Source organism: Homarus americanus, unplaced genomic scaffold (genome assembly GCF_018991925.1).
Source record: "Homarus americanus isolate GMGI-L3 unplaced genomic scaffold, GMGI_Hamer_2.0 scaffold24523, whole genome shotgun sequence".
Lineage (NCBI taxonomy): Eukaryota > Metazoa > Arthropoda > Malacostraca > Decapoda > Nephropidae > Homarus > Homarus americanus.
Window position 1 is genome coordinate 2,220,457 of NW_024744357.1, and position 11,786 is coordinate 2,232,242.

Genomic DNA, 11,786 nt, shown 5'->3' on the forward strand with positions numbered 1-11,786 from the left:
TTAGGTTGTGTTGGATTAGGTCGGGTGTGGGTTAGGTAAGGCTAGGTCAGGCTGTGTTAGGTTAGATTAGGTTAGGTTAGGTTAGGTTAGGTTAGGTTAGGTTAGGTTATCTTAGTGTTAAAGTGAAATAGTTCAGGGTCCGGTTTTCTCAACACTCTGACAATGGTCTTTCTCGTAAGAAGGTCCCTGGGTCTGGGGTTGAGGTCTTGCGAGGTCTGGGTTTGAGGTCTTGCGAGGTCTGGGGTTGAGGTCTTGAGAGGTCTGGGGTTGAGGTCATGAGAGGTCTGGGGTTGAGGTCTTGAGAGGTCTGGGGTTGAGGTCTTGAGAGGTCTGGGGTTGAGGTCTTGAGAGGTCTGGGGTTGGGGTCATGAGAGGTCTGGGGTTGAGGTCTTGAGAGGTCTGGGGTTGAGGTCTTGAGAGGTCTGGGGGGTTGGAGGTCTTGGAGAGGTCTGGGGTTGAGGTCATGAGAGGTCTGGGGTTGAGGTCTTGAGAGGTCTGGGGGTTGGGGTCAAGTGAGAGGTCTGGGGTTGAGGTCTTGAGGAGGTCTTGGGGTTGAGGTCTTGAGAGGTCTGGGGGTTGAGGTCATGAGAGGTCTAGTCTGTGTCCAGGAGGTCTGGGGTTGGAGGTCTGGGAAGTCTGGGGTTGAGGTCTGGGAGGTCTAGTTGAGGTCTCTGAGAGGTCTGGGGTTGGGGTCATGAGAGGTCTGGGGCTGAGGTCTTGAGAGGTCTGGGGTTGAGGTCTTGAGAGGTCTGGGGTTGGGGTCATGAGAGGTCTGGGGCTGAGGTCTTGAGAGGTCTGGGGCTGAGGTCTTGGAGAGGTCTGGGGGTTGGCTGGGTCTGAGAGGTCTGGGGTTGAGGTCTTGGGAGGTCTGGGGTTGAGGTCTTGAGAGGTCTGGGGTTGGGGTCAAGTGAGAGGTCTGGGGTTGAGGTCTTGAGAGAGAGGTCTGGGGGTTGAGGTCTTGGGAGGTTTGGGGTTGGGGTCATGAGAGGTCTGGGGTTGAGGTCTTGGGAGGTCTGGGGTTGAAGTCTTGAGAGGTCTGGGGTTGAGGTCTTGGGAGGTCTGGGGTTGAGGTCTTGGGAATGAGTAATGATCTCAAGAAGAGTCGGGGTGAAATAAGGGGTTGTTTCAGGGCCTGAGGTTAGGCTGAGTATCGAGGTCCGGGTTTGGGGTTGTCGCCATACAAAATGTCGTAAACCCTTTAACCATGAGACCTCCAGATTGCATGACTTTCCGAGTACTGAAGAGGAAGGCATTGTGTTCGGGTGTGTCATGAGGGTGTGGTTGGGCGTGTCATGACGGTGTGGTCGGGCATGAGTGGTGTAGCATGACCTTGACGACTCATGCAACTCTCAACACAGAATAATAATGTCTTGGTTCTGGCTGCCTACTGAGGGCTGTACCGAAAATATTGAAGAAGGTTTTAATATCTATTTTGTTAAAGTTTTATTTATTCAGTGCTGTTGTTTATTACTGAGAGGATGTTGTTGAAATTTATAGGGAGTGTACAGTTTGTTCTCTCTCTCTCTCTCTCTCTCTCTCTCTCTCTCTCTCTCTCTCTCTCGCTTCTACCCTCCCTCCACCTACCCAACTACCCTCCTTCACTCCCACCTACCCAACCACCTTCCTTCACTCCCATCTACCCAACCACCCTCCTTCACTCCCACCTACCCAACTACCCTCCTTCACTCCCACCTACCCAACCACCGTCCTTCACTCCCACCTACCCAACCACCCTCCTTCACCCCTCCCCTCTCTCCCTCCGTCCCTCCCTCTCCCTAAATCACACCACCCAAACTAGTTCAACATCTTGACATTTAACGCTGATTTTTAACATTCCTTCGCCCACTTACGAAACAGGATGTGGATGTCCAGGTAAATCTCAAATACACCTTTATATTATCACACCTGCGGGGGGGGGCGGGTACAGTCTTGCTTTACATACACCCCGGATCCTTCTCTAACTGGTACTAAGTGAACGTATCTAGTTAAGGCATAATCACAATTTATTTTTTACTCTAACTTATGTTAAGTTTCCCGTCGCATTTACATATTCTCAACTAATTTACAGTGTAGTTTGTAAATTAACTTTCATATTTATTGGTCTATCAGCTATTTTACATTTTCAACTTGATATATTTACAAGTTATCTACTAATTTACAGTCTACGTTCACTGCCAACATTTACGATGCGTGACGTAAGGTCGTTTGATGTACCTGAGTCAATTAGCACTGTCTACCTGCTGAAGGGTACCTGGTGAAGGAAGAGAGAGAGAGAGAGAGAGAGAGAGAGAGAGAGAGAGAGAGAGAGAGAGAGAGAGAGAGAGAGAGAGAGAGAGAGAGAGAGAGAGAAGAATAGAAAGATAAAGAAGCAGAAACAACCATACAGACAGAGAGACAGACAGAGAGACGCAGACAGCAACTTTCACTCGTTTCGTCTTCACTTTCACACTAGCGACCTTGAAAGTGACGGGTAGGAAGTGATGGGGATATGGGGGAGTGGCGAGGAGGAGGAGGAAGGGTGATGAGGTGAGGAGGAGGGGAGCAAGAATGATGGGGTGAGGAGGAGGGGGAGGAAGAATGATGGGGTGAGGGAGGAGGGGAGCAAGAATGATGGGGTGAGGGGAGAGGGGGAGCAAGAATGATGGGGTGAGGGAGGAGGGGAGAAGAATGATGGGGTGAGGGAGGAGGGGGGAGCAAGAATGATGGGGTGAGGGGAGGAGGGGAGCAAGAATGATGGGGTGAGGGAGGAGGGGGAGGAAGAATGATGGGGTGAGGGAGGAGGGGGGAGCAAGAATGATGGGGTGAGGGAGGAGGGGAGCAAGAATGATGGGGTGAGGAGGAGGGGGAAGAATGTGGGTGAGGGAGGAGGGGAGAATGATAGGGGGAGGGGGAAGAATGATGGGTGAGGGAGGAGGGGAGGAAGAATGATGGGGTGAGGGAGGAGGGAGGAAGAATGATGGGGTGAGGGGAGGAGGGGAGCAAGAATGATGGGGGTGAGGGAGGAGGGAAAGAATGATGGGGTGAGGGAGGAGGGGAGGAAGAATGATGGGGTGAGGGAGGAGGGGGAGGAAGAATATGGGGTGAGGGAGGAGGGGGAGGAAGAATGATGGGGTGAGGGAGGAGGGGGAGGAAGAATGATGGGGTGAGGGAGGAGGGGAGGAAGAATGATGGGGTGAGGGAGGAGGGGGAGGAAGAATGATGGGGTTGAGGGAGGAGGGAGGAAGAATGATGGGGTTGAGGGAGGAGGGGGAGGATATGATGGGTGAGGAGGAGGGAGCAAGAATGATGGGGTGAGGGAGGGGAGGAAGAAGTGTAGGGGGAGAATGATGGGGTGAGGGAGGAGGGAGGAAGAATGATGGGTGAGGGAGGAGGGGGAGCAGAATGATGGGGTGGGGGGAGGGGAGGAAGAATGATGGGGAGGGGGAGCAGAGAGGGGGAGGGAGGGGGAGGAGGAGAATGATGGGGTGAGGAGGAGGAGGAAGAATGATGGGGTGAGGAAGAGGGAGGAAGAATGATGGGGTGAGGAGGAGGGGGAGGGGGGAGGAAGAATGATGGGGTGGGGAGGAGGGAGGAAGAATGATCGGGTGAGGGAGGAGGGAGAGGAAGAATGATGGGGTGAGGGGAGGGGAGCAGAATGATGGGAGGAGGAGGAAGAATGATGGGGTGAGGGAGGAGGAGCAAGAATGATGGGGTGAGGAGGAGGAGGAGGAAGAATGATGGGGTGTGAGGGAGGAGGAAGAATGATGGGGAGGAAGAATGATGGGTGGGAGGAAGAATGATGGGGTGAGGGGAGGGAGGAAGAATGATCGGGTGAGGGAGGAGGAGGAAGAATGATGGGGTGAGGAGGAGGGAGGAGAATGATGGGTGAGGAGGAGGAGGAAGAATGATGGGGTTGAGGAGGAGGGGGAGCAAGAATGATGGGATTGAGGAGGAGGGGAGGAAGAATGATGGGAGGAGGGGGGAGGAAGAATGATGGGGTGAGGGGAGGGAGGGGGAGCAGAATGATGGAGTGGGGAGGAGGGGAGCAAGAATGATGGGGTGAGGGGGGGGGGGGGGAGGAGGAGGAAGAATGATGGGGTGAGGGGAGGAGGAGGGGGAACAGGTTAAACCTCTTGTAAAGTCATTTCTATATTTAGTAGGTTCTGGTCATCTTTTTCCTGACTGGATTATCTATAGAAAGAATCAGGGGTAGTCTAATCCTCTATCCTCTGGACTAAGGGGGCCTAGATCCCCTATTAAAAGGATCAGGGGTAGTCTAATCCTCTATCCTCTCGACTAAGGGGGCACAGATCCCCTATTAAAAGAATCAGGGGTAGTCTAATCCTCTAGCCTCTCGACTAAGGGGGCATAGATCCCCTATTAAAAGGATCATAAATTATCAAATACTCTTAAATAGTGAATAAGAACATAAATCCTCTATAACAAAAGAGATCAGAGCTCATTTGATCCCTTCACATGACTTATGAACCTCTTTTGGGTCAGTGACTTTGGGATTCCCTCATCTATACTCGCCACAGTAAGGCATCTGAATCCCTGCCTTCACTTGCCATTGTATGTATCAGTGCTCCTTGGGGTGATAGCATCGTGAATTCAATCTCGTATGAAGCAAAAAATATATATGAATCTGACCTTCCTTTCTCCCGTCTCCCGCCTTCACGTTTCTAGGCACGTTTGTTTATTTACGGGTGACGTTAATATGCTCTGTTTATTTATGGGTGACGTTTTACTGGGCTGTACATAGTGGTAATGAAACGTTAACAATTACCTGGATTTTATGTTAGGTGTCGTTATCCTAACCTAACCTAACCAAACCTATCCTAACCTAACCAATCTAACTTAATCTAGCAATAACCTAATCAAATCTAATCTTACAATAACATAGCCTAAGTTAACCTAATCAAACCTAACATAACCTAACCTAATCAACTCTCCCCAAACATAATCTAACCCACCACAACCTAACCTAACCTAAGCTAACTTAATCTAACCTAACCTAACACTTCCTCCTCCCCAGGTAGAGTTAAGGTGGTTAGATCATCAAGGAAAAAAAAGCTAGGATGTCTAATCTTCAGGTCAACCCCAAGTACTTTATACCCTTTTATATCAGTGAACTAAGCGCATGATCCATTTGCTTGTTTCATGTTTACATTTGGAACACTATTGTCATATCCCTTGGCATCGTTCACTCTATCGGGCTTACTAGAGTGGTGCGTAGAAAAGGTATATGTTTTTTGTTCCTGGGTATGGTAACAGTGATGGATCTATGGGAGAATACACATTATACTGTATAGTCCCACATACACGTTCACACGACCATACACATACATAAATATACACACTCTTCAGCTAATGTTTAACCCCATAGTTCCCTCCTTTACTAACACTTGTGGTAAGTTAACTGCCCACCAGCACCATTTGGCGATATTCTCTCTTTCTCTCTCTCTCTCATCATCAACCATACGCTTTCTCCCTAGTGGCCCCCCCTACACTAACAACCTAACCTAATCCAACCTAACCTAATCCAACCTAACCTAATCCAACCTAACCTAATCTAACCTACACTAAACTAACCTAACATTTGTAGTAGGAACAGAAAACGGGAATTGGGTCGCCCACTTTCAAATTGATTCCTTGTACAAAATAGATATAAAATAAGGAAGGTCTATTGGTGAGTGGATAGAAGAGAGAGAGAGAGAGAGAGAGAGAGAGAGAGAGAGAGAGAGAGAGAGAGAGAGAGAGAGAGATCACTTTGTGCCTTAAGCGTTGAAATCACCAGAGAGAGAGAGAGAGAGAAGAGAGAGAAGAGAGAGAGAGAGAGAGAGAGAGAGATCACTTTGTGCCTTAGCGGAAATCACCAGAGAGAGAGAGAGAGAGAGAGAGAGAGAGAGAGAGAGAAGAGAGAGAGAGAGAGAGAGAGGAGAGAGAGAGAGAGGAAGAGAAGATAAAGAAGCAGAAACAACCATACAGACAGAGAGGACACAGAGAGACGCAGACAGCAACTTTACTGTTTGTCTTCACTTTCTCACTAGCGACCTGAAAGGACGGGTAGGAAGTGATGGGGATATGGGGAGTAAGGAGGAGGAGGAAGGGTGATGAGGTGAGGGAGGAGGGGAGCAAGAATGATGGGTGAGGGAGGAGGGGGAGGAAGAATGATGGGGTGAGGGAGGAGGGGGAGAAGAATGATGGGGTGAGGGGGAGGGAGGAAGAATGATGGGTGAGGGAGGAGGGGAGGAAGAATGATGGGGTGAGGGAGGTGGGGGAGGAAGAATGATGGGGGAGGGAGGCGGGGAGAGAAGATGGGTGAGGAGGAGGGGAGGGAAGAATGATGGGGTGAGGGAGGAGGGGAGAAGAATGATGGGTGAGGGAGGAGGGGAGCAAGAATGATGGGGTGAGGGGAGGGGACACAATGATGGGGAGGGGAGCAAGAATGATGGGGTGAGGGAGGAGGGGGAGGAGGAATGATGGGGTGAGGGGAGGAGGAGGAAGAATGATGGGTGAGGGAGGAGGGGAGGAAGAATGATGGGTGAGGGGAGAGGGGAGGAAGAATGATGGGGTGAGGGAGGAGGGAGAAGAATGATGGGGTGAGGGGAGGAGGAGGAAGAATGATGGGGTGAGGGGAGGAGGAGGAAGAATGATGGGTGAGGGGAGGAGGGGAGCAAGAATGATGGGGTGAGGAGGGGAGCAACAGATGGGGGGGAGGGGAGCAAGAATGATGGGGTGAGGGAGGAGGGGAGGAGGAATGATGGGGTGAGGGAGGAGGAGGAAGAATGATGGGGTGAGGGGAGGAGGGGAGGAAGAATGATGGGGTGAGGGAGGAGGGAGGAAGAATGATGGGGTGAGGAAGGAGGAGGAAGAATGATGGGGTGGGAGGGAGGAGGGGGAGCAAGAATGATGGGGGAGGGGGGAGCAAGAATGATGGGGTGAGGGAGGAGGGGAAGAATGATGGGTGAGGGAGGAGGGGAGGAAGAATGATCGGGTGAGGGAGGAGGGGAGGAAGAATGATGGGGTGAGGGAGGAGGGGAGGAATGATGGGGTGAGGGAGGAGGAGGAAGATGATGGGGGTGAGGGAGGAGGGGGACAAGAATGATGGGGTGAGGGGAGGGGAGGAAGAAGAATGATGGAGGAGGGGAGGAAGAATGATGGGGTGAGGGAGGAGGGGGGAGCAAGAATGACGGGTAAGGGAGGAGGGGAGCAAGAATGATGGGGAGGGAGGAGGGGGAGGAAGAATGATGGTGAGGGAGGAGGGGGAGGGGGGGAACGGGTTAAAACCTCTTATGAAAGTCATTTCTATATTTAATAGGTTCTGGTCATTTTTTCCGACTGGATTATCTTATAGAAAGAATCAGTAGTCTAATCCTCTATCCTCTGGACTAAGGGGCCTAGATCCTATTAAAGGATCAGGGTAGTCTAATCCTCATCCTCTCGACTGGTAAAGGCACAGATCCCCTATTAAAAGAATCAGGGTAGTCTAACTCTCTAGCCTCTCGACTAAGGCATAGATCCTATTAAGGGATCATAAATTATCAAATACTCTTAAATAGTGAATAAGAACATAAATCCTCTATAACAAAAGAGATCAGAGCTCATTTGATCCCTTCACATGACTTATGAACCTCTTTTTTTTTTGGTCAGTGACTTTGGGATTCCCTCATCTATACTCGCCACAGTAAGGCATCTGAATCCCTGCCTTCACTTGCCATTGTATGTATCAGTGCTCCTTGGGGTGATAGCATCGTGTGGAATTCAATCTCTCTCCCTCGTATGAAGCAAAAAATATATAAGGAATCTGACCTTCCTTTCTCCCGTCTCCCGCCTTCACGTTTTCTATGTGCTCTGTTTATTTACGGGTGACGTTAACTATGCTCTGTTTATTTATGGGTGACGTTTTACTGGGCTGTACATAGTGGTGATGACGTTAACAATTACTTGGTTTTATGTTAGGTGTCGTTATCCTAACCTAACAAACCCTATCTAACCTAACCATCTAACTTAATCTAGCAATCATCTAATCAAATCTAATCTTACATATAGCCTAAGTTAACCTAATCAAACCTAACATAACCTAACCCTAATCAACCTCCCCAAACATAATCTAACCCACCACAACCTAACTAACCTAGGCTAACTAATCTAACCTAACCTACTCCCCCCTCCTCCCAGGTAGAGTTAAGGTGGTTTAGATCATCAGTTGAAAAAAAGCTAGGATGTCTAATCTTCAGGTCAACCCCAAGTACTTTATACCCTTATTAAGTATCAGTGAACTAAGCGCATGATCCATTTCTTTGTTTCATGTTTTTAGAACACTATTGTCATATCCCCGTTGGCATCGTTCACTCTATCGGGGCTTGTCACTGAGGTGCGGGTAGAAAAGGTATATGTTTTTTTGTTCCTGGGTGTATGGTAACAGTGATGGATCTATGGGTGAGAATACACATACATTATACTGTATAGTCCCACATACACGTTCACACGACCATACACATACATAAATATACACTCTCTTTCAGCTAATGTTTCCCCCCCATAGTTCCTCTACCTTGTAGTAAGTTAACTGCCCACCAGCACCATTTGGCGATATTCTCTCTCTCTCTCTCTCTCTCTCTCTCTCTCTCTCTCTCTCTCTCTCTCTCTCTCTCTCTCTTTTCTCTCTCTCCTCTCTCTCTCTCTCATCATCAACCACCCTTTCTCTCCTAAAGTGGCCCCCCTACTAACAACCTAACCTAATCCAACCTCCTAATCCAACTTCAAATCCAACCCTAATACATTAACCTACACTAAACTAACTAACATTTGTAGTTGGACAGAAACAGGAATTGGGTACTTTCAAATTGATTCCTTGTACAAAATAGATATAAAATAAGGAAGGTCTATTGGTGGGTGGATAGAGAGAGAGAGAGAAGAGAGAAGAGAGAGATCACTGGTGCCTTAGCGTTGAAATAGAGAGAGAGAGAGAGAGAGAGATCACTTTGTGCCTTAGCGTTGAAATCACCAAGAGAGAGAGGCAAGTAACGCCAATTTTCCGCGTCATTCGTAGAATTTTGCTCAATGCTGAAATTATCCACGCTAAATTTCGTACTTCCGGCTTCGCCAAATTTACGTCCCGGCAATTAATTTTTTCGAGTAAAAGTTGTTAATAGATTTCGTTTTTTTTTGTATGTTTATTTTGTATTACTTGTTCACTATTTATTAATCAATTTTATTTGTTTTGTTATTTCATTTGTATGTTAATTTTATTTGTTGGTTTCTGTATCGATTTTTTTATTTTTGTTTGCCTTCATACTTTAAACTTATTTATTTCCTTACACACACACACACACACACAGATAAAGTCAACGTATTCATCTCTGACCATCAATAAACTTAAAACTTCGTAAAAAAGTAATTTCTAGACCTGCTGAAGTTCCCTTGGCGTACAGCTCCTGGCCAGTGTGGACTTTCCCATCTGGTTGGTCATGCAGGAAAGACCAGTTCCGGAGAAAACGGGGCTGTTTAGAGTCATACAATGTTTGTGACCTGCAGCGCTCAGGTCAAGGGCTGCCTGCTTGCTCCTACGATACAAACTTTAAAGTCTTAAAAGTTTGTACGATAGCTCTTCTACAACACAAAACTAGAAGTCTTAAAAGTTTTTACGATAGCTCTCTTCTACAACACAATACTAGAAGTCTTAAAAGTTTGTACGATAGCTCTCTTCTACAACACAAAACTAGTAGTCTTAAAAGTTTGTACGATAGCTCTCTTCTACAACTAAAAGTCTTGAAAAGTTTTTGATAGCTCTCTTCTACAACACAATACTAAGTCTTAAAAGTTTGTACGATAGCTCTCTTCTACAACACAAAACTAGTAGTCTTAAAAGTTTGTACGATAGCTCTCTTCTACAACACAAAACTAGAAGTCTTAAAAGTTTGTACGATAGCTCTCTTCTACAACACAAAACTAGAAGTCTTAAAAGTTTGTACGATAGCTCTCTTCTACAACACAAAACTAGAAGTCTTAAAAGTTTGTACGATAGCTCTCTTCTACAACACAAAACTAGAAGTCTTAAAAGTTTGTATGATGGCTTTTTCTACGATATAAATCTTGAAGTCTTAAAAGTTTGTACGATATTTTTACCCTGAGTAGAGATGCAACAACGCTTACCTTACGACATAAATACATGATTTCTCAAAGCCGTACGGTATCCTCAAACCCAATTAAGCTGAGGTTATGACAACGTATCTAACTTAAGCTGTAGACGACACAAAAGCTGATTCAAAGAAAATATCTAACAGGGCTCACTCGTATTATAATGACGTCACCAATAACCTAGACCACTAACTCTGTGCTGAGGTTGAAGTGAGAGAGACAATACGGTATATACAAATCAAGGCACATACTTCCAGAGTCTGTTGCTGAGAGGTCTGGTCACGATGGTGGAGTTTGTGACCTTCTTCCCGCCGAGTGAGTGTAAGCAAACAGGTGGTAATATCAATATCAAGCTTGTATACAGTTGGCAAGAGGCGATAGAGAAATTTATTAACGCTAATAGGGCTAAAATACTTAATAATTACAGAAAATAAGAAGACATAATAACAGTAATAACAGTACATACGGCCGGTATTACGTATAATAAACTGTTAATTGATGGTCTGAAATCCTAAGTTAAATTTCCCCCATAACTGGAAACGTGAGAACGAATCTCCGTAATTGAAGCTACAACACAGATAGATTCTCAAAAGTTCCTACGTTAATTTTTCCTTTATCATACATGTCAGAACTGGCCCATTTAAACTAATAAGAAATTTCAAATAATAAATATTCCCCTTTAATTGATTTTAAGAACGTATCTAACGGACTCCCTTTTATCGGCCACATAAACACATCGGTCTCTATGCCGTCGAAATAATACTAAGAGTACACCAGTAAGATACGTGAGGTAACAAATATTAAAAAAATAAAAAGTCTTACCTTACGACAATTTGAGGTTTCATATTCTTGAGGCCATGCAGCAGAAGACGACAGATGACTGAAGAAGTTATAAGGAAAATAATGTTGTCGTGTGTGGCGTAACAGACCGTCACAGAGTACAGACAGTAACGTTCACAAGCACTCGTAGTCAACTATCCACAAGGTAGACCCTGGTATTCAACTATCCACTAGCCAGTCCCCTATAAATACTATCCACTGTGTGACAAGTCAGACCCCAGATAAACAATTGACTAACTATCCGTGGACTTGTAATCAACTAACCCCGTCCATACTTCTCTATCGACTATCCACCCGAATGGTTGACTGTCCACTACCCACAGTCAATATCACTACGTCGACTATCCTACAGTCAACTATCCTGCCACCCATCGACTATCCTACCCACAGTCAACTATCCTACCACCGTCGACTATCTACCCACAGTCAACTATCACTACCCACCGTCGACTATCCACTACCCACCGTCGAATATCTACCCACCGTCGACTATCCACTACCTACCGTCGACTATCCACCCTGATCAACTATCCACCACCTGCCGTCGACTATCCACTACCTGTCGACTATCCACCACAGTCAACTGTCCACTACACCTACGTCGACTATCCACTACCCCACAGTCGACTATCCACCACAGTCAACTATCCACTACCCAGTCAACTATCTACACCCACGGTCAACTTCTCCACCACCACCGTCGACACCTCCACGATCAGCTTCCACCACAGTCAGCTATCACACCCCCACCGTCGACTATCCTACCCAGTCAACTATCCACCGTCGACTATCACTACCCGTCGAATATCCTACCCACCGTCGAC

The 11,786-nt window shown here is 46.9% G+C and overlaps 1 protein-coding gene across 1 annotated transcript; it reads right to left on the reverse strand.

Moving 5' to 3' along the window:
• Positions 1-761: 761 nt before the first annotated feature.
• Positions 762-1,253, reverse strand: LOC121877756 (proline-rich receptor-like protein kinase PERK2). Its single transcript, XM_042383613.1, has one exon. The coding sequence runs from the start codon at positions 1,251-1,253 to the stop codon at positions 762-764; it is 492 nt and encodes a 163-aa protein (XP_042239547.1).
• Between the last annotated feature and the right edge of the window lie 10,533 nt (positions 1,254-11,786).